General features: G+C 27.6%; 16 protein-coding genes across 16 annotated transcripts, besides 21 other annotated features; 8 read left to right on the forward strand and 8 right to left on the reverse strand.

Annotated features, from left to right (window-relative positions):
• Positions 1–31: 31 nt before the first annotated feature.
• Positions 32–760, reverse strand: EDI_206860 (molybdenum cofactor synthesis protein, putative; the record flags this gene model as incomplete). Its single annotated transcript, XM_001738848.1, has 1 exon — positions 32–760. One exon carries the CDS (start codon positions 758–760, stop codon positions 32–34), a length of 729 nt encoding a protein of 242 aa, XP_001738900.1.
• A 130-nt stretch (positions 761–890) lies between these two features.
• EDI_206870 (WD repeat-containing protein, putative) lies at positions 891–2111 on the reverse strand (the record flags this gene model as incomplete). Its single annotated transcript, XM_001738849.1, has 1 exon — positions 891–2111. One exon carries the CDS (start codon positions 2109–2111, stop codon positions 891–893), a length of 1221 nt encoding a protein of 406 aa, XP_001738901.1.
• Positions 2112–2119: 8 nt separating this feature from the next.
• Positions 2120–2246: a sequence feature (AT_rich).
• A 47-nt stretch (positions 2247–2293) lies between these two features.
• Positions 2294–2965, forward strand: EDI_206880 (uncharacterized protein; the record flags this gene model as incomplete). Its single annotated transcript, XM_001738850.1, has 1 exon — positions 2294–2965. The coding sequence occupies one exon, from the start codon at positions 2294–2296 to the stop codon at positions 2963–2965; it is 672 nt and encodes a 223-aa protein (XP_001738902.1).
• Positions 2966–3105: 140 nt separating this feature from the next.
• Positions 3106–3203: a microsatellite.
• A 531-nt stretch (positions 3204–3734) lies between these two features.
• Positions 3735–3824: a sequence feature (AT_rich).
• A 32-nt stretch (positions 3825–3856) lies between these two features.
• On the forward strand, positions 3857–5396 carry EDI_206890 (uncharacterized protein; the record flags this gene model as incomplete). Its single annotated transcript, XM_001738851.1, has 2 exons — positions 3857–3971; positions 4018–5396. The coding sequence occupies 2 exons, from the start codon at positions 3857–3859 to the stop codon at positions 5394–5396; spliced, it is 1494 nt and encodes a 497-aa protein (XP_001738903.1).
• Positions 5397–5447: 51 nt separating this feature from the next.
• Positions 5448–5566: a sequence feature (AT_rich).
• A 108-nt stretch (positions 5567–5674) lies between these two features.
• Positions 5675–5825: a sequence feature (AT_rich).
• Positions 5826–5835: 10 nt separating this feature from the next.
• EDI_206900 (uncharacterized protein) lies at positions 5836–6822 on the reverse strand (the record flags this gene model as incomplete). The annotated part of the gene is made up of 1 exon (XM_001738852.1): positions 5836–6822. The coding sequence occupies one exon, from the start codon at positions 6820–6822 to the stop codon at positions 5836–5838; it is 987 nt and encodes a 328-aa protein (XP_001738904.1).
• A 133-nt stretch (positions 6823–6955) lies between these two features.
• Positions 6956–7261, reverse strand: EDI_206910 (uncharacterized protein; the record flags this gene model as incomplete). The annotated part of the gene is made up of 1 exon (XM_001738853.1): positions 6956–7261. One exon carries the CDS (start codon positions 7259–7261, stop codon positions 6956–6958), a length of 306 nt encoding a protein of 101 aa, XP_001738905.1.
• Positions 6977–7018: a sequence feature (AT_rich).
• Positions 7262–7402: 141 nt separating the features above from the next.
• Positions 7403–7925, forward strand: EDI_206920 (uncharacterized protein; the record flags this gene model as incomplete). Its single annotated transcript, XM_001738854.1, has 2 exons — positions 7403–7539; positions 7589–7925. The coding sequence occupies 2 exons, from the start codon at positions 7403–7405 to the stop codon at positions 7923–7925; spliced, it is 474 nt and encodes a 157-aa protein (XP_001738906.1).
• Positions 7926–8048: 123 nt separating this feature from the next.
• Positions 8049–8125: a sequence feature (AT_rich).
• On the reverse strand, positions 8104–10752 carry EDI_206930 (DNA replication licensing factor MCM2, putative; the record flags this gene model as incomplete). The annotated part of the gene is made up of 1 exon (XM_001738855.1): positions 8104–10752. One exon carries the CDS (start codon positions 10750–10752, stop codon positions 8104–8106), a length of 2649 nt encoding a protein of 882 aa, XP_001738907.1.
• Positions 9959–9982: a sequence feature (AT_rich).
• Positions 10753–10816: 64 nt separating the features above from the next.
• Positions 10817–10870: a sequence feature (AT_rich).
• Positions 10871–11026: 156 nt separating this feature from the next.
• EDI_206940 (GTP-binding protein YPT31/YPT8, putative) lies at positions 11027–11691 on the forward strand (the record flags this gene model as incomplete). The annotated part of the gene is made up of 2 exons (XM_001738856.1): positions 11027–11474; positions 11549–11691. 2 exons carry the CDS (start codon positions 11027–11029, stop codon positions 11689–11691), a joined length of 591 nt encoding a protein of 196 aa, XP_001738908.1.
• An 8-nt stretch (positions 11692–11699) lies between these two features.
• Positions 11700–11752: a microsatellite.
• A 74-nt stretch (positions 11753–11826) lies between these two features.
• Positions 11827–11897: a sequence feature (AT_rich).
• Positions 11898–12256: 359 nt separating this feature from the next.
• Positions 12257–12307: a sequence feature (AT_rich).
• A 297-nt stretch (positions 12308–12604) lies between these two features.
• Positions 12605–12698: a sequence feature (AT_rich).
• Positions 12699–12820: 122 nt separating this feature from the next.
• Positions 12821–13699, reverse strand: EDI_206950 (uncharacterized protein; the record flags this gene model as incomplete). Its single annotated transcript, XM_001738857.1, has 1 exon — positions 12821–13699. The coding sequence occupies one exon, from the start codon at positions 13697–13699 to the stop codon at positions 12821–12823; it is 879 nt and encodes a 292-aa protein (XP_001738909.1).
• Positions 13454–13561: a microsatellite.
• A 71-nt stretch (positions 13700–13770) lies between the features above and the next one.
• Positions 13771–14427, reverse strand: EDI_206960 (splicing factor 3A subunit, putative; the record flags this gene model as incomplete). The annotated part of the gene is made up of 1 exon (XM_001738858.1): positions 13771–14427. The coding sequence occupies one exon, from the start codon at positions 14425–14427 to the stop codon at positions 13771–13773; it is 657 nt and encodes a 218-aa protein (XP_001738910.1).
• An 11-nt stretch (positions 14428–14438) lies between these two features.
• Positions 14439–14498: a microsatellite.
• Positions 14499–15306: 808 nt separating this feature from the next.
• Positions 15307–15344: a sequence feature (AT_rich).
• A 58-nt stretch (positions 15345–15402) lies between these two features.
• On the forward strand, positions 15403–16634 carry EDI_206970 (pleckstrin, putative; the record flags this gene model as incomplete). Its single annotated transcript, XM_001738859.1, has 2 exons — positions 15403–16454; positions 16514–16634. The coding sequence occupies 2 exons, from the start codon at positions 15403–15405 to the stop codon at positions 16632–16634; spliced, it is 1173 nt and encodes a 390-aa protein (XP_001738911.1).
• A 92-nt stretch (positions 16635–16726) lies between these two features.
• Positions 16727–17976, forward strand: EDI_206980 (A kinase anchor protein, putative; the record flags this gene model as incomplete). The annotated part of the gene is made up of 2 exons (XM_001738860.1): positions 16727–17127; positions 17190–17976. 2 exons carry the CDS (start codon positions 16727–16729, stop codon positions 17974–17976), a joined length of 1188 nt encoding a protein of 395 aa, XP_001738912.1.
• Positions 17970–18026: a sequence feature (AT_rich).
• A 96-nt stretch (positions 18027–18122) lies between these two features.
• Positions 18123–18248: a microsatellite.
• A 76-nt stretch (positions 18249–18324) lies between these two features.
• On the forward strand, positions 18325–19029 carry EDI_206990 (uncharacterized protein; the record flags this gene model as incomplete). The annotated part of the gene is made up of 1 exon (XM_001738861.1): positions 18325–19029. One exon carries the CDS (start codon positions 18325–18327, stop codon positions 19027–19029), a length of 705 nt encoding a protein of 234 aa, XP_001738913.1.
• Positions 19030–19041: 12 nt separating this feature from the next.
• Positions 19042–19147: a sequence feature (AT_rich).
• Positions 19148–19308: 161 nt separating this feature from the next.
• EDI_207000 (rab10, putative) lies at positions 19309–19981 on the reverse strand (the record flags this gene model as incomplete). The annotated part of the gene is made up of 2 exons (XM_001738862.1): positions 19309–19909; positions 19971–19981. 2 exons carry the CDS (start codon positions 19979–19981, stop codon positions 19309–19311), a joined length of 612 nt encoding a protein of 203 aa, XP_001738914.1.
• Positions 19930–19957: a sequence feature (AT_rich).
• A 200-nt stretch (positions 19982–20181) lies between the features above and the next one.
• EDI_207010 (uncharacterized protein) lies at positions 20182–20547 on the forward strand (the record flags this gene model as incomplete). The annotated part of the gene is made up of 1 exon (XM_001738863.1): positions 20182–20547. The coding sequence occupies one exon, from the start codon at positions 20182–20184 to the stop codon at positions 20545–20547; it is 366 nt and encodes a 121-aa protein (XP_001738915.1).
• Positions 20267–20446: a microsatellite.
• Positions 20548–20606: the final 59 nt, after the last annotated feature.

Genomic DNA, 20606 nt, shown 5'->3' on the forward strand with positions numbered 1-20606 from the left:
TTTTGTCTAATTCAATTTTTAATATTTAATGTCAATTAATGAAGAAATTATAAAAAGTATAACAAACGGCTATTACTTTATGCATCAATGTCATTCCATTAAACATTAACATTTTATTTGATAATATCTCTCCTTTTCCTAATAATACTTTAACTGTTTCCATTGCTTCTATTGAACCAATAACCCCACAAATTGTTCCAACAACTCCAACAGTTTTAGCTGTAGCATTTAATGTTGTAGATGGCATAACTGGATATAAACACTTGTAACAAGGTCCATTTTGATAATTTAAAACTGTGACATGTCCTTCCCATCTTACAACAGACCCTGTAACAATAGGAATACCAAGTTTTACTCCAACAGCAGATATGGCATAACGAGCTTGATGATTGTCACTACAATCAACAAGAACATTACATCCTTTAAAAATTTCTATTCCGTTTTGTTCGTCTAAACGAATAATATGTGGTTCAACAACAATAGAAGGGTTTAATAACTTCACACTCTCTGCAGCACTTTCTGCTTTATATTTCCCAATGCGCTGATAATTATGAATAATTTGTCGATTTAAATTGACCTCTTCAACAATATCATTATCAACAATAACTAACTTTCCAATTCCAAAAGCAGCAAGGTATTGAATAACTGGACTCCCAAGACCTCCAGCTCCCAATATTCCAACAGTACTACCAAGTAATTTCTTTTGACCAACTTCCCCAATTTCAGGTAAGATACAATGTCTGACATATTGTTCACACATTCTTCTGTTTTATATTTTTAAGTCTTTGAGGTTTTTTAATGGATTTCTTTTATATTAAAAGTTATTTTTTTTGTATACTTTTATGATTTTGATTTGAGTTGGTTTTTTTAAACAGAAAGAAAAAAATCAATCAATTAGTATGAGTAAATTTATGTGCTTTCATAAAACCATTTGCCCCAGCAGAATAGAAAATATCTCCAGTTTCATTCCAACATACAGCCGTCATTTTTGTACTGAAAGGAATAGTACATAAGGGTGTAATAGATCTAATATCCCAAATTTTAATAGAATTATCATATCCTGCAGACGCTAACAAATAAGCACTTTGAGGATGCCATGCAACACAAGTAACTAAATTTTTATGACTTTTTAATAATTTCATTGTTATTTGAGATTCACGAGGATCAGCAATCCGAATAATAGAATCATTGTGACCTGTTGCAATAAGAGAATTAACAGTAGAATAATCAAGAGCAGTAGCTACTTTTGGTGTTTTATAAGCAGAAGCAAGGGCAGTGTTCTGAATATCCCAAATAGCAATAGTTCCATCAAGAGAAGATGAAAGTACTTGTTTTTCTACTGGCCAAATGCAATGTGTAACAGCTTGAAGATGGCCATCAAGTGATGTAAATTCTGAAATTGTTTTAATATTTAATCTTGAACGTTTTTCTGTAGTTTGAAGAGTTGAACCAGAATTTAAATCCCAAACATTTACTTTTTTATCCCAACCACCACTAACAAGATGAGTACCATTTGGTGAATAACAAAGACTTTCAATTGATCCATTATGACCCGTTAAAATTGAACGATGAATGAATGTATTATTTTCAAATGAGAATGTATGAATATTATTTGATTTTCCACCACAAGCAACTTCAATTTTACCGTTATTATCAAATGAGTCAATTGTTTTTACTGGTCGTTTTGTTATACCATCAGATAATAATGCGTCTGTAGAACAAACAATTCCTGATTCGTTATTAGCAGAAATACTTTGATTAGCAATACCAGCAAATAAGAAAGATGAACAATATGAAAGAGAAGTAACCCAATTCTCTTGTTGATTGTACCACTCTGGTTGAGGTGCAGGAAGAGCAACAGTGTATTCTATATCTACAGTAGATTCAATAGGAATACCTTTTTCCTTAAGGTGTTCTTGAAGAGTTGTACGTAGAAATTCACCACCAACAATAAAATCAAATGGAACAACTTTAGGTAATTGTAATAAATGATTGATCAATCTCGAAAGAGCAAGTCTATTAGAGTCACTAGGTACATTAAACGTAGTTGTAGAGACTTGAAACCCGTCTAATTTAGTACTAAATTTAACGAGAATAGTGGTTTCAGTCATGTTTAGGGTAAATATATTTTAAAAAATTTTTTTAAGTTTTTTGTTTTTTTTTTAAGAAAGAAAAAAAAAAAGAGAATGAAAGTATTTATAGAATTTCTTAAAAATATTTTTTTTGAACAAAAATAATTTATAATAGAACTTCTCCTGAAAAATTAGAAAACTCAATTAATAGATCCTATTACATGTCGGATATTGAAGATGAACATCGTATTAAAATAAGTATGTTTGGATTCCAAGCTAGTGGGAAAACGTGTTTATATAACATTTGGAGAGGATTAAGTATTCCCGATGAATATATTAAAACAACAGAAATGGAATTTGAAAAAATAACAGTTAATGTGGATGGACTAAAAGTTCCAGTTTTATTAAGTGACTGGGGATATGAAGTGATGGTAACATGTTCAGCTTCTCAACAAACAACAATTAATGCATATAGTGAAAATACTGATATACAAATCTTTGTTATTGCATTAAATTCAATTGATTCATATGAGTTTGTTGAAGGAGCACCAAATTCAGTATTTTTCAAGAAAACTAGTGAAGTTCAACAAGTTGCTATTCTTAACAAAATTGATTTAGATGAAGATGGAGATTTACGTTCAAAAACTAGTACATTTTCTGAAGAGAATGAAATTCCAATATTTGAGGTTACTACTACAAATCCAGAACTATGTCGTAAAACATTAGTCGATATTATTAGTTTATATCTTGAAAATAATCCACAATATAAACAATCATTAAAAAAGGGATTTAATGGTAAGAAGTCTATAGAAAAAACTAAGAAGGCATCTATTTCTCTTCGTTCATCTCAGTCTAATAAAAAAGAGAAACAAGGATGTTGTATTTTACTTTAATTATATAAAAGAATTAAATTTGATGATAACACAAATGGTACATTCTTAAATATAGTGTTAATATATTTTTCTGTTACTAATATTCTAAAAATAGGTTAGGAATGGAAAATGATTATGAAAAACTTGTTGAATTAAAATAGTTTTTATACTTTGTTACTTCTCTTTTTTTTTCGCAATTTCTTTCAACTTTCTTTTTTCTTACAATTTCTTGTTATTTTTCTATTATATTTTTTGTTTTAGCTCATATTAATAATGTAATTAATGTACAAAATGAAAATATAACGAAAAGTCATTTAAATAAATACAAAATATTACAATATAAGGAATTTAATGACAAGGTAAGTAGAGATCATTGGAGTTGTAATACCTAATAAGTGGTTTAATCATAAACCGTCAATAAAAAATAAAAGAAATAGAAAATGATATAGATATAATAACAATAATGATATTACAAATTCGACGAATGTAAGATAGTAGGTATTAATTATATAATGATAATGGTTGTAATAGTGTAAACTCATAACCTATCACATCAACAAAAGACTCAGGTAATACAGAGAGTGTTGAAGAAATTAACAATAGTTATAATAATGTAACTTCTTAAAACAATGAAAAGATGATTAAACAAGTAAATGTCATTATTTAGATTATTTTTTCTTCCTTTATTGTAATAGATTACTATTTTATATAAATTAATAGGATAAATCAAGAAAGAATAACCTCAATATCAATAGAAAAAGAAACAATAAGTTCAAGAAGTTAATTATGCAAAAATATTTGAAATTGTTTAATTTTTTTGTTATATTTAATAAAAAACTATAAATAAATAATTTTTTTTGTTTTTTATTTTATAATTAATCTCAAATGAACTAAAAAAAATAGAGTATTAGAATGTCATCTATTCCAATCCATCAAACATTTTACTCTCTTGGAAAACAATACATGGTGCTCAACAATTATTTATCAGCTCGAATTTATTTTTTATTAGCAGCAAGTTATACAAATTGTTTGTTTTAATAACTCTAATAACAAGTAAATAAAATAATGAATAGATAAGAACATTGAGATAATAACAAGTTTATGTGATTCGATGTTAAAACTTAATCAGAAAAGTCAATCCCAATTATTAATTCTTAAATTATTTGGTGTTTCTCATTTAAAATATTTAAACACACCTTTTCCTTCATTAACATCATATCAATTATTTATTATTACTAAATGTTTTGAAGATGATTTAGACTCATTAGAAATTATTTCTCAAATGACAAGTACTCCAAGTCCATTAAATTTATTACAACCTACTGAAATTATGCAAACTGCAAACATTTCATTTAGAGTTATTTATTGTCAGAATAATACATCACTAATAACAAATTATTTAAATAATGCAATTGAAGATTCATTAAATATTGGATTAATACATATTTTTTTTAAACAAAAATTAGAAATTTCATTAGTCCCTCAATCATTAAAGAAAATGATCAACAGTTGTTCTCTTCCAGAAATACGTGAGTTATATGAATTATTATTTTCATTATTAACTCGTAATGATGTTGATTTCATTCAAAGGATTTTATTAATGAAACAAACTAATGCATTACTTGAAAATTCTCAATTAGTTCAATTAATGGAAACATTGTTTTCTTTTAATAAAAGAAAATATGAAGATGCTTTAGGACATTTAGAAAATTGTTGGTGTTTTAATACTGAAGTCATACATGCGTCAATTGATTTTCATCTTAATAACACAATCAATTATAATTTTGAAAGTCTTAATGAAGATAATGAATTAACAAAATATAAAATGGGACTTAGAATGATTCAATTAAAAAAATTAGATAAAGCCATTGAAATATTAAAAGATAGCAAAGAGGTTGAAAGTATTATTGCGTGTGGCTATGTTTACAGTTTACAAAAAGAATATCAAAACTCTATTAAATATTTAAATCAAGCATCAGCGTTTGTTCCATTTTGTTTCGAATTGAAATTAGTTATTATTCAACAATTAATTTGTTGTAATAATCTTTCTATAGCTGAAGAAGAATTAAATAAATTTATCGGTATTGTTTCAACTTGGGAACTGTTTTGCACAATTGGTCAATTAAGATTTACCCAACACCGTTATGAAGATGCTTTAAAAGCCTACAACACATCTTTAGAAAAACTTGGTAATGATCCTTCTAATTATTTAACTAAAATTATCTATGGAAATATTGCACAGTGTTGGAGAAAGATGAATAATTTTGATGCTGCTATTGAAGCATTTAATAAAAGTCTTGGGTTTAATGATTTTGTTGCACTATCTGGAATAGGGTGGTGTTTCTACATGAGTAAAAATTATGTTGAATCACTAAAGTATTTCCAAAGAGCATTAAGTTTTAAAGAAGACCCTTTATGTAGGAAATTTATTGAAATGATCTCAAATCAGTGATTTGTATTGAATCTATTTTGTTTATAGAATCTCTAATAATAACATAGAATGTTTTTTTATTTAATAATAACAATTTCATCAATAAATAATATTTTTTAAAATATCTTAATAGTATTTATAATTTTTTCTTGATTGATCATTTTGATAAAACATTATTTTTAATTAATATAGATGAATAACTAATGACAAATTCTCTTTTGTATTTAGATTTTAATACACCTCTAAATTTTAGTAAAAGAAGAACTTAAAAGTAATTCTTATAATTGATTTGGATGTTCATTAATAAATTTATCAAACTAAAGAATTATTATCATAATTTCTTATTATTAATTAAATATTCTTTATCAATAGAATTATGAAAATAAAATTATTTGTTTTTAATAACTTTTTATTTTATTTGTAATAAATAACAAAAAAATAGTAAATAAACCACTAGTTATTATAATTTACTTAAAATCTCTTTAGCTTCCTCACTGCCTAATTCTGCTGCTTGTTCAAACCAAACCATTGCCATTTCATATCCTTCTTCATCATTTTTTTCAAGTAATAATTTACCTAAACGAATCATTCCATTTTTGTCACCATTTTCAGCTGCTTTATTCAAGCAATCAAATACTTTTTGTTGTTGGTTTAATTCCTGATAACAATCACTAACTTCAACGTAATCATTAAATCCTTTTGTTAAAGCATTTTCATACCAAACAGCAGATTTTAATAAGTCTTTTTTAACTCCAGTACCATTCTTAAATGCACGGGCAATCATTAAACAGGCATTTAATCCAATATTTTTATATCCAATAATATCTTCAGTATTATTTTTAAACTCTGATAAAAGTTCTTCATTTCCAGTGAACAAAGTTTGTATAGCTACATAATATTTACACTCAATGTCTTCCATATGTTCACGTAAAAATTGAATACTCTTTGAATTATAATTTGCCCGACTAATAGCCAGAATTCCATTTAATTTTTTTAATGTATCATCAAACTCATATTCAATTAAATCAAAGACATTTTTTGCATTCTTAAATTCTTTCTTATCAATATAGTATTTAATCATATAAATGGATGCATCTCTATTCCCTAATGACATACATTTTTTCATAAATTCTATTGCTTTATCATTACTCGTTCCTTTTTGTAATAGTTCGATAGCAGCAAGATATAAAGCATCTGGGTAATTAGCTTCTGCTGCACCCATAAGGTATTGAACATCTTTTGTAATTTTATATAAAATAAACATAGCTTCAGGAAGTGGTAGTGCTTGTTGAATTAATTTGAGACAATCATTATTAACATAAAGAATATCTTTCTTTAAATCATCACTTGAAATCATAGTTTTTACAAGAACTAAAGAGGCATATGGATTACCATCAGACGCTTTTGATTTATAAAAAGAGAAGAGCTTATCATCGAGTTTCAACATTCACTTGAATTTCTCAGTTCTTTTTTGAGGTTTGAAGGAACAAATTATTAAATAACTTCAATTTAAACTTCACAAAAAAGAAAGAGAAGAGAACAAAAACAAATGAATGACAAATTTCAGACTTATTTATTACTCATCTTCTCTTTAACAGTACAAATAATATGATAACAATAATACAAATAATAAATAAAATAATCAAAGCAGCCATTGTCATAAGCACTGATATTACAATACAGAATTCGTTTGAGTGTTGTTCTTTAGAGTTAAAAGAATCACGCCAATGTGCAATTAACGGAAATGTTTCATTAACATAATCATCACTTGTATCATCTACACTAACAGAACCTAATTGTTTGGATGGGTCTTGATTAACAATAGTAGGTGGTGAAATAGTTGGACTAATTGAATTGACTTGTGAATTTATAAGAGGATCTGTCATAAGAAACTGAACAAAATAGTTTTTTCGATAAGAACTCAAAAGAGTTCCACCAGGGCTGAAAAATTTTTCTTTTTCCATTATTGGTTTTTCTTTTTCTTCCTTTTTTAAACTTCAAATCATTATCCAATTATTATCCTTCTTATGAGTAAGACTAATTCATCTAATTTATCTACTCCCCAACCGACACAAAGTATTAAAAATAAACACCCAATATTTAAAGAATCTACTTCTCCAAGATTTCAAATGATGTCAAGTTCACCTTTATTTCAGAATTTAGAGTTTGTTTTAAACAATTTGTATTGCAAAAGTCATTAATTGACTCTATAGATACAATCATATGACTAAAGACTTACAAGAAAAATATGGAACTGGTATTAAATTTAAAAACAATCAAAGTGATAACGAAATAGGAATTAGTGAAGCCCTTAATATTATGGTTACTATGATTGTTTGTGGTTGTGCGCTTGGATTTATTGGATACGGATATGGTGGTCCTGTCTATGCTGGACTTGGAGGGGCAATTGGAATATTTATTGGTATGATTGTAGATACATTGTTAGTTATTATTTATTCAAATAAATTAGGTAAACATAAATCTCATTCTAAGTATCAACAAACACAAGTCACAGAAAGAAAATCTAATGAACATAAAAAAACTGAATAAAATGATTTATGGGAAATATCTTTTGTTTATCTTTGTTTATATAAAACTATTGAGTTAAATTATAAAGTATTTTTAAAAGTCTTGCATATAATAATTATTCAATTCAAGTAATTTTGAAATTGCTAATAAATTAATATTTTATATAAACATTAGAATAAATAAAAATATATGTTAATAATTAAAGTAATATAAATATTAAACAAACTTGTTGTAATTGTTTTGCTTGTTCTGTTTTTTGACAACTAATAAATGATTTTAATGTAATTTTTAATGCAATTTTAACGTCTTCTGTTGTTACAACTCCTCGTAAATGAATCTTGGCATGTGCTTCTGAAAGACGATTAATTGCTTCAATTTGACGAGCAGTAACTTGTCCGGTGTGATACTTATCACAGCACCTTCTCATTTCTATATAAACTTGTTGAATCATTTGTGATCCAACAGTCCCACTCCATTTAGGATGACAATTCTGACGAGCATAAGCAATATATTTCTTCAACAAAACGTGTGAAATGATATTTGTTTTATTAACGATTGGTGCAATAGATTCTCTTTTTTGAGAAGCATCAGGATGATTCATTGAATGGGACTCAACTACAAATTGTGCTAATTTATAATCTTTTTCATAATCTACAACATCTCTAACAATCATGATAAGATCAAATCGAGAAATAATAGGTTCTGTTAGATTTACGTTTTGGTTTAAATTCTTGTTTGGATTATATTTTCCTGTTTTAGGATTTGCTGCCGCAATAACAGAACAACGTGCTTTTAAACTAGTAACAATACCGGCTTTAGAAATAGAAATTGATTGTTGTTCCATTGCTTCATGAATAGATGTTCTATCCTGGTCATCCATTTTATCGAATTCATCAATTAAACACACCCCTTCATCAGCAAGAACTAATGCACCTCCTTCCAATGCCCATTCTCCATTCATTGAATCTTTTTTTACAGCTGCAGTTAAACCAACAGCAGTACTTCCTCTTCCTGTAGTAAAAACAGCTCTTGGTGCTAATTTTTGTGAATATTTTAATAACTGTGATTTAGCAGTTCCTGGGTCACCAAGTAAAAGTACATTAATGTCACCTCTTGTTCTATGATTTCCTTTATCAACTAAAACCCTTTGTTCACCCCCAAAAAGTGCAAGTGCAATCGCTGCTTTTGAAGCGTCATGTCCATATATTGCTGGTGCAATTGAATTAATAATGATTTGAAAGATTTGTGGGTTGTTAGCTAATCTTCTAATTTCTTGTTCTTCTTCATGAGTTATTGTAGTTGAAATGACATCACCACTTCTTTTTTCTATAGTATTTGCTTCAATAACTGTACAAAATACTGGAAATCCAAAATTACGGTTAAGTCCTGTTTCATAGTTATGGACGTACATACCAGTTATATCAATTTCTTCTCCTGGTTGTGCCTTATCAATAAGATCACCTAATAAAATAACATCCTTTGTACGAGGGACATTTCCAGCAGAAACGCTATTAGGGGGTTCTTGTATTGTAATCTTTTGGTAATTTTGATAAATTGTATTTTGTACATCAATACTAAAAGGACCCTTTGATTGACAAACAGTACATACTTGAAGTTGTGGAACTTTATTCATTTCTTTATTAATAAAATATGGCCCTAATCGTGCTTGACATACTGAACAAATATATTTCACTGCTTTTAATTGAGGAAAAATTGCAGTGACCCGAGTTACTATTCCAACAACACGAATTAAAGTATTGATATGACAATGCCTTAAGTCCCTAATTGGTATTCTTGTAGTATAGTCAATAATACGAACATTAATTTGTTTTCTAATATCTTTATAATCTGGATATAATAGAAGTGTAGCTTGTGTTGCAGCTTCTGAAAAAACTGGTATTACACTTGATGGACATAGTACAATCCATTGAGCTAATAATTTTGATGATTTTGCTAAATGTAGAAAACTGACATCCAAACTTCCTGAATTTCTACTTACCATTTTTCTAATTGATAAGATATAAACAACATTCTTTGATGTCTCTGTTTCTGTGTAATATAATAAAAAATTTTTTAATGTTTCTACTAATAAGTCATGAACATCTTCTTTTAAAATTGCATCTTTAATACGTTCTTTAGTATACATTTGTAATTTACTTTCGGCTTCACTCATCATCATTTGTAATTGTTCAATTGGCATTTTTTCTATTTCTCGTTGTTTAAATCGTTCTTTTACTTCTTCTTCATTTAATCCAAATTGTGGAATGACAATATCAGTATCTTGTTTCATTGTTAATTTTTCAATTTCACTCTTTCTTCTATGTTGTTGTTCAATAAGTAAATTAAATTCTTCACCACTTGTATCTTCTTCATCAATAACTTTCCTCATTAATGCATTTCTTTTATCAATTTCTTCATCTGCTTTTCTTCGAGCTTCAAACTCATCAACACCTTCATTGTGTTCAATTTCATCGTTAATCAAATTAGGGTCATCATATTCACTCTCTTCACTTCTTTCATAATCTTCGTCCATTAATTTAGGATTGAACAAATCTTCTCCTTCATCATCTGATGATTCTGTTTCATTAAGTTCATCCACTCCTTTTGCTATGCCAATTTCTTTTTCATACTCTTGATCTTCTAATTCATCTTCCTCTCTACCGTCATTAAGTTTCACACCTAAGACATCTTCCTGATATTCTTCTATTTCATTGTTTTGATGTGTTTTATTAATGTCATCACCTTCTTGTAATATTTGGTCGATCATATTGTCATTTAACTCTTCTTCACTCTTTGATTCTTTTTGTGTTGTTAGATGGTCTTTATGAGGATCAGCTGAATCTGTCATTCCTCAGTATATTCACATTAATAAGTTCTTTTTCATTGAATTAAAAACATATTCTCCTTTTCAGTATTTTTGTTATAAAAATATATATATTTGTTATTACAAATTAAAAAAAAATTTTGAAAGAAAAAACGATAAAGATGAATTCTTAAAATAAAAATAAAAGAATTCAATAGAAGTCGTAGAAACATCTTTTTTAAAGAAAAAATAAAAAAGAAAAGAAAAAACTACTTGTGAAAAATTACTATCTGAACTAAAAAATTAAAAAAGTTTCAAGATGACCCAAGACGCGGTCAAACTATGTATTATTGGTGATTCTGGTGTTGGAAAAACTTGTATCTCAAGTAGGCTTGTTGATGGAACATTTAAATCAGACGAAAAATCAACTATTGGTGCTTCTTTTGTTACTACAAATATTGAAAATAGTAAAATAGTTATTTGGGATACTGCTGGTCAAGAGAAATATAGGTCTATGGTTGGTATGTATTATCGTGGTGCTTCTGGTGCAATTATTGTTTATGACATTACAAGTAGAGCAACATTTGTTGATTTAGATGCTTGGCATGCTGATTTAATGAAGACTGCAACTGATGATATTGTTCTTTGTATTGTTGGTAATAAATCTGATTTAGAAGCATCAAGGCAAGTTAGTACTGATGAAGGAAAAGAGTTTGCCTCAAAGAAAAATGCTATGTTTTATGAAGTTTCAGCAATGAATGGAAAAAGTTTGTCTTTTTCATTTGTTTTTTTAAGTGTTTTCATTAAAAAATATGACACCTTCATATTATTCACTCTGTAGATGTTACTGAACTCTTTACTGAAATTACAAGAAAAATTAAATCTTCACAACCACAAAAACCACAAGGAGGACTTTCTTCTTCTGATAATGTAAATGTTGCTACAGCATCTACACAACCAACAAAAAAGAAAGGATTCTGTTAAAACTTTAATTTTTTTTTCTTTTCTTTTTTTACTCTCTATGTTTTATGTTTTTTTTATTGTTGCAAGAATTAATTATTCTATTGTTTGGTTTCTATTATAATTGGAGATTCTATGAGAAATGGAAATCTATTTTCCTTTTTTTTTTAAAGTTATTTTCTTTATATAAACATTACAAATGATAATTAATTGACAATAAATTTATTTAACTTTTTGCTTCAATAAGGTTGAATGGACTAAAAAAATATTGTCCATCATCACTGATAAATTTTAGTATTTCTTGATATTTAGTTTAATTGACTAAAATTCATAAAAAAGAGTGATAAAATAAATACTACAATAATTTTTTATTAACTTAATCTGAAAAAGAATTAACTTGTTAAAAACTTAACTGGTCTTAACTTAACAGAAAGTACTTTTCATTTATTTAAGTTTTTAAGATAATAAAATAACCAAAAAAGTATCAAATTCTACAAAAATCTATGTTTTTATGTGAAGAATAAAAACTAACATAATACTATCAATAATCACTAAATAAACTATTGATTAAATCAATTCATTATTTACCTTTTATATAATTATGATAAAAAATATTTTTAAACTGTAAATTTTAATAAAACAGTCAATTTCTCAAGTTTTATTGAAGTATTTTATTTTTAAACTTAAAGATATTTCTTTCAAATTATGGAAAAAGATTTTTTAATATTTCTCAAAAAGAAAAATGAAAACTTACCAATCTTAACAAACGCATAAGTCTATGGAGGTTAGAACTCTTAAAATTACACCTTTATTAGAATGAATTTTAATGTGGGTAGTATGAAAACAAGAATAAATAAATAAATAAATTGAGGATGTTTGTTATTGAATTTTCATAAACTTTTATTAAAACTCAAAGTTATCATTACTTAATAATAGGTATTTAAAAGAATTTAATAATTTTTCATAAGTAAAAAATATAAAGACAGATATAAGTAAATTCAAAACTTTATTAATAAAATTAATCATAAAAAGAAGTGAGTAGTAATACTAAACAAAACTGTTTTTTAATAAGTAATATTTCCATCTCTTAAAACTAATTCTAGATATTATTGTTATCATTATTTGATTCTACTCTTTATATTTCATTTAACTTTTACAAATCACTTTCGTTAGAAGTTTTAGTTGAACTGTCATTATTGCTATCACTTGTTAGTGAATTATCCCGACTCTTTTGTCTTTCTTTATTTATATCTAGATTTTGAGCTTCATTTTCTTTTTCTTCTTGTCTTTGTTCATCACTGTCATAAAAAGTTGGACTACTAAGTCCTCTATTTTCAACTTCAAACTCTTGGTTCGAAGTGAGTCGATTTTCATATTCATCATTTTGACTTGAAGTATATCCTTTTTCATCCTCATCACTAGGGCTTGAAATAAGTTGACTTTCACTATCCTGTTCTTGGCTTGAAGTATATTCTATTTCATTTTCTTTACCTGAAACAGATTTTTGTTCATCTTCTTGATTAATGATCTCATCTTTTTTATCTTTTTTCATTGTAATTACTTCTTCACTCGATGACTCTTTCCAGACATTATCGTCATACCCATAATATTCTAATATTCTTATTGTCTTATTTTCTTTTTCTCCTACTTTTATTCCTTTTGTATCAAGAATAAACTCATTCTTGAATCTAACAGTATCTCCTTTTTTTAATGGAAGTGTTCTTGAAGGTTTCTCTTGTTGAATGCTAGCCTGTACTAATTCAGGAGGTAATCTAAAAGGGATGACTTCTTCACTTTTTTCCTCTTCTTCCTTTTGTTCTTTGATTCTTTGATACTTTTCTTTAATCTTTTGCTTTTTCTTTCGTTCTTCTTCTATCTCCTGGTCATTTTTTCTAGTAATTATTTCCTCACTATCAGAGTTATCCAGTTCATCTCTCCATTCATAATAAACTCTCTGCTCATTGATTTCATCCTCATTACTTCGTTTTCTTTTTCTACCGCCACTAACCTCACGTTTGAATGATTTACTCATTTTACCTTCTTAGTTTTGACACATAAAACCAAAACCCCAATCAAATTAAGAAACCTATTCACCATTTTAGTTCAATTTAAAACAAAATTAATTTTTAGATAATATGTGTGGGTTGAAACTTCCCATAACTCTTCTCCATATTTTCCTGTTGTTTCATCTAATTCAACTTCTACATTTGGTATTTTAAATGCAATAGATTGATAAGGCTCTGCTGCTATTATCAGATATTGATAATTATTATCTGGTGGTTCAACGTGTTGTTCAAAAGCTCCCATAATTTTGAATAAAGGAACAACACCATTAGCTATGTCTGGGAAATTGACAGTAATTGCAAGTGATTTTTGATGAGTCCCTGAGTCAATCTGTTTAGTAATAGAAAACCCAGGAGTTCCAATTTTTTCAAAATATCTAACTGGTACCTTAGGTGTAGCAGTGTTATTTTCTTGAACATCATGCATTTTCATTTCTTTTAATTCTCTTGCACGAAGATTTTGTTGGTGTCGTTTTCCTTGGGTATGTGCTAAATAATTTGCTTCTGTAAGATGTGTTGTTAAACATAATTTACATTGATATGTACCAACATGCGTTTTATAGAAATATGGATCTTTACTTAAATCAATTCTTTCAAGAGCAAGTTGTTTTAACCTTTCTTTTCTTGCAGCAGCAGTTTCAGCAAGTGTTGCTAACCCACCACTTCCAGGTTTACTTCCATGTTCTCTTCCAAACATAATAACAAATATTCATTCTATTTTTTTTATTTTTTTTTTTTTATAGTTCTATTAAATCATTTTATCTTATTCATGTCAGAATCTTATCTCATTCATCGAAATATATCAACTTATGGTATCTTATTTATCCATTTTATTCTTTTACTCATTCAGACATATAACTAAACTTTATAGATGATATTTATGAAATTGAAACCTTTCAAAAAAAACAAGAAAAATTAGATAATATTCTTATAGTTTGGTAATTATTATTTTATTAGTTGTTATCTTATAATTTGACTTAATTATACAGAAAGTATTAACCATTCTTGGAGCAGTTATTTTAGTATTTAAAGTAATAGATATAATCGTTACATTATTTCCACTCCCAATTTCAAAACAAGCAAGAACAATAAATAATTGTCTTTCAATTATTTTTATAATTCCATCATTTTATCTTTGGCCTCATAAAGAAAGGTATTGCTTAGAACAATACTGTAAACCAAAATATATATTAGTCCCACTTATCTTAATGTTTGGTCTTTGTTTTTTATATGTCTCAATATTAACATCAATCTATTTGTATGGAATAAATATCATTTATGAAATAATTGTAGCGTATTGTATCGATGACATCAATAACTCTTATAAACACGTAAAACAATTTCTTGACAATTCAGTTTATCAAAACTAGAAGAAATAGTTTCAATAAAACAATCTTGGAAAAACAACAACAAAAAGACATAAACAATAAATTCTGAGATTCATGGATTAATTTTTAGATTTTGTGATATCTCTTTTCACCTTTTTTCATTTAATGTGTTTTTGTGATTAGATAGAAAGTTCTACAAAGTAGTTAAGTTGATTTCTTTTAATAATAAGATCTCTAAACAGTCGGGGAAAATAATAAAAAATGAAAAAAAAAAAAAGAAATATATCGTTGTTTCTATTTTTTAAAAGAAGAAGATTGAAGATGTTTGTGGATCTCAAATTTCAATGAGTGATCATCCAAACTTTGCAAAGCTCAAAAAAACTCAAGTAGGTCAGTTAAAACCATCAGTAAAAGAGGGGTATCTTGTTAAAAAAGGTGCAGATTTTCATACCTGGAAAAAAAGATGGTTTGTTATGAAAGATCAATACATTTGGTATTTCCCTAAAAACACTGGAAGTGCTCAACCAAAAGGTGTTATTGAGTTAGATGGTAATTCTTCTGCTGTTCTTGTTCTTGATCAAAAAAAACCAACGATTGTTATTAAATCAGTTCATAGAACTCAAGAAATTAATGCCGATACTGTTGAAGATGCTAAATCATGGGTTGATGCTATTAACAATCATGTTAAAACACTCGGACCACAAACTACACCACAAAGTAGTTCTCAACCTCAAACACAAATTCAACAACCAGTAAACAGTGCACCAGTTCAAATGTCAACAGAATCAGAAAGTGCATCAGTTCCATTACCATGGGCTCAAGTTCAACAAAGAATTCAAGCTGAAGAAGGACATTGGGATCCAGCTAAAATTAAAGAATTTATGGTCACATTAGGTAAAGTTACTTGCGACCAATATTTATATGCAATTATGAATATGGTTCTTTCAAATTGGCAAGACGATGCTATTGCCGCATTTTGGTGGGATGATTTTTGTGATGGGGATTTAGAAGATCTTGAAACAGTTGTTGCAGGACTTCAAGGAGATTCAACAGTTGCAGTTGGAAGTGATGGTAAAAATCTTCCACCAAATGAAACAGTTTTTGTTTTAGGAAGAGATGAAAATGGTGCAAAACGACTTGCCAATATTTATCAATGGGTTGTTAAACGTGAGGAATTCAATTGGAGTGAAGTTACAAGATGTGTGTTAAGTGCAATTGGTAATTGGGGATTAAAAACAAGTGAGCCATTCTTTGAAGTATTTGTTAATGAAATAGTTAAAAACTGGAGTGCTTCTGAAATAGCTGCATTTGTTAGTTATATTGCTACATACGCAAAGAAAAATGAAGATGTAGCTTGGGAAAATTGGCCACCACACGTTGTTACTTTCTTTAAAAAGTTTGTAATTTTAATGAGTAAATTTTAAATAAAGTAAAAAGAAAACTAACACAATATAGAATGTCTGCTGATTGGGATGCTGAAAAGAAAAAATCATTTTTGAACATTGTTACTGTAATGTGGGATTGGCCAAAAGAGAGTATTCAAAGGCTTAATAATGTTTTGCATGATACAGAATAAAACAGTGCAGTTCTTTAATTTTTAAAGAATTTGTTTTTTTGTTTTCTTTCTTCATTAATTTTTTTGAAGAAACTTAAAAAAAGGAATTTGATATGACTTACAGTAGATGTGGTATTGTTGCTCTAACTGAAAGAAAATCTAGATTTCTTGAAATACAAACTGACCGTACTTCATATCTTCTTGGAGATGTTGTACTTGTTACTATTAATGCTAAAATGGATCATATGCCAAAATATGAAAGTGTTGTACTCTTAGTTTCTTGTGTTGGAACAATTAGTAGAACATTTACTGATGCTAAAATGCCTCCAAACCCAAAAGTATTATCAAAAACATATTTTGAAATGAAAAATGAATTTATGAATCAAAATTTCCCATTGTCATATAGTTTTTCATTGCCTGGAACATCTCCTTTTACTGGTGAAGAAAGTTCATTTGTATTAACAAATCCTATCATTTCTCAAATCTTTAAGATTAGTGCAATGCATTCTTATCGGTTTGTTTTGATAATTAATTCTTCAATCATTTCTATACAAAAATACAAAATAATAAATTTAGTATTGATTTATTTGTTAAACAGGATGGAAAAATCTATTTGGCTGAACAGAAAGATATTGTTGTCAGAAGAACTTTCCAACAAATACAACCTTCTCCTTCTTGGAACTTTGAAATAGATAATTTTAAAATTAAAATTGTGTTAGATAAACCTTCTTACTATCCTCAAGAAAATGGATTTTTATTGTTTGAAGTTAATAGTAAAGTTCAACGTTCAACCTCAATTCCTAAAGTAAGTTTCAATCAAACACTAATTTTTAATTTTGATGACCAACAAATTGTTGTCAAAAAACAAATTATTCCTCAAATGTCATTACCAGCATTTCAACCATATTATTATGGTAAACGTCCTCTTCTTTTTAAAATCCCTGAAGGTCTTCCTCCTTCACATTCAACACCATTGTTTAAAGTAGAATATTCATTCGATATTAGTACTGACCTTTTTTATGAAGGAGGAGCTCAAAACCAATTAAAATTAGTATTAAAATCTACAATATTAGCACCACCTAATTTATGTGGTGCTTGTGTATTTATGCCGCTCATTACTAATGACTTTAACCCTCCTAGTGAAAGTATTTTAAGACCTTTTTGGCAAGAAGACAAATCAACTGATACATGTGGGATATGTGGAGCAAGTTTTGGTCTTATTACTCGTCGCCATCATTGTAGACGTTGTGGAAAAGTATTTTGTGGAAGTTGTTGTGTTGATAGTGTATTGATGAAAGACCTTGGTTTTGATAGACCAGAACGTGTTTGTAAAAGTTGTTTCAAGTTAATTCAGTCAAATTAACATTTATATTTGTTATATATATCATTAATCTTCATATAATATTTTTTATTGGTATTATTGGAACAAGAATGAATGGACTGTAGACTAAAAATAGTGTTTCTTTTTTGGGTTGTATTTTTAGGAAAAATTTCACGCAATTACAATACAAATAAAAAGAGAGTGAGACAAACAAATAGAAAGGAAAGTGTTATAGGAAAAACTTAATGAAAAAAAATTAAAAAAGCCAAAAATACAGTCAAAAAAAATAGAAAAGAATAAAAAACAAAAAGAGACATTGAAAGTCTATTTTTTCCCCAACTAGGAATTATTTAAGGGTTGTAAGGTCTGAAATTTTTAATTAAATAAGGTATGGGTTGCTTCGGATCAAAACCAAAGAAAGAAAGTAATGAAAACAATAAACCAAAGGTAGAGAAGAAAACTACTACTGAAATGAAACAAGCTGACAATAAACCAAAAGACCAAAAAGTAGATACTAAAACAACAAATAATAATAAACCAGCAGAAGGAACCCATGTCCCTAAACCAAAGGGAGATGCACCAGTTATTGAAGATAGACCAAATGGAAAGAAAGAAGTTGTATCAGGTGATAAGAGTATTCTTCTTGATGAAATCTATAAAAAACATTACGCTGGTGTTGACAAAGCTCATGACGAAGTTGAAGAAGCAAAACAAGCATGGTTGGCTGCTAAAGAAAAGAAAGATCCAAACACTCAAAAATTAAATCAAGTTTTCCAAGACAAAAAGGCTAACTTTGAAAAAGTTAAAGAACAAGCTCATCGTGCTGCTTTTAAAGAAGTTCAAATTTATATGGTTGATGAAGATGCTATTGATTTGCATGGACTTCAAATTGAAGGAGCAATTATGATGATGAAAGAAGAAGTTGCAGCTAGAAGAAAAGCTGGAAAGAAAATATTAAAAATTCAATGTGGAATGGGACATCACAATACTGTTGGATATTCTAAGATTAAAGAGGAAGTTGTAAAACAACTTAAGGAAATGGGTGAAAAGTTTACTGAAGATAAAGATCACGGATTCGTTAATGTTGAACTTTAATTGTAGAAGTGGTAATTTTATTCATTTATAAAATTTATAGTATATTATTTTTAGATATATAAAACTGATAATAAAAAAAGAATATTAGAAAAATAAAACTTTTATTTTTCTATTTTAACTCTCTATACTTATTTTCATACATTTGGATTTTTATTTTTTTTCTTTTGAAATGTTTTGTATCACAACTTTTAATAATCAAAAATAACAAAAATTTGGTTACGCAAAAGAAAATTGTTTCAAAGAAATATGAATCACAAAAAAAAATTAAAACAAATTCACTTAGAAAAGATAACACTTTGATTTTTTTGGCTCTTTTTTATTTTCTAATGGAACAGTATCATTATCATCTACTGCACATGTCTCTGCAACTTCAAGGGCCATACACTTTAATGCTTCTTTACACCCATCACCAGTTTTTGCTGAACAAATAAAATAACTCTTATATGACTTATCATTCACGAATTCATCTGCTTCTTCTTTAGGAGTTTTAGAATCTCCTAAATCACTCTTATTTCCAATAAGAACAACAACACATTTTGGAGAAGCGTAATAAGTAATATCCCTTGCCCAATTTGTTAAATTTTTAAATGAAGTTTCATCAGTAAGGTCAAATACTAAAAAGATACCACACGACTTTCTATAAAATGAAGAGGTTAATATTCTAAACCTTTCTTGACCAGCAGTATCATAAATCTCTAATTTAATATTTTTCATTTTCGTTGATTCAGGAATATCAACATCAATTACTTTAAAGTTTGTAGAAGTAGAAGGTTCTTGGTCATCAAATTTGTCTTCAGTGAAACGGGTTAATAAACAAGTTTTACCGACACCAGCTTCACCAATCACAAGTATTTTAAAGTTGGTAGGAGAAGAATTTGTGCTGGAAAGTAAATAAAAGAGTTATTATTAAATATCTTTAAAAAAAAAAGAAAACAACATACTCGTATTGCATCAAACTGAGAGAACTTAGATTTCTCTTTTTTCCTTATCTTTTTAGATTTTTCTTCTTGTTAATCAGTTAAGATTGTTAGATTTTTTTCTCTTTTAATACTTATTTTATTCTTACAATAATTGGATTAATTATGAAACGGGCTTTTCAGCTTGTATTATGAAAAGAAGAATCTTACAATTATTTAGATTATCTTCATCAAAATGTCCGATAGCAAAGAAAATATTATTACGAACGCTTTGCCTAACGAAGTATCTGAAAAACTACCCAAATTACCTATCTCACAACAGAAAGAAAGAATTAAAAATGCTAAGAAACAAACAAAAAACTCAAAAAAGAAAGTAAAAGAAGTAAAGAAACAACAAAAACAAGAAATCAAGAAGGCTAAAAAAGATATGAAAGAAACCAAAAAAGTAGAGAAAGAGACAAAGAAATTAGCCAAAAAAGAGTTAAAAGATGAAAAAAAAATGACTAAAGGATTAGTTAAAGCTGACAAAAAAGAAGCTAAAATTTCTTCTAAAGCTATTAAAGATGTTAAACAAAATGCAAAAAAAGCCGATCTCAATTGAATTATTCTTTTTCAAATCTCATTTTCTTTATTTTTTGAAGAAGAAACAGTTAACGTTTT

Source organism: Entamoeba dispar, genomic scaffold, assembly GCF_000209125.1.
Source record: "Entamoeba dispar SAW760 scf_1105229461705 genomic scaffold, whole genome shotgun sequence".
NCBI lineage: Eukaryota > Evosea > Mastigamoebida > Endamoebidae > Entamoeba > Entamoeba dispar.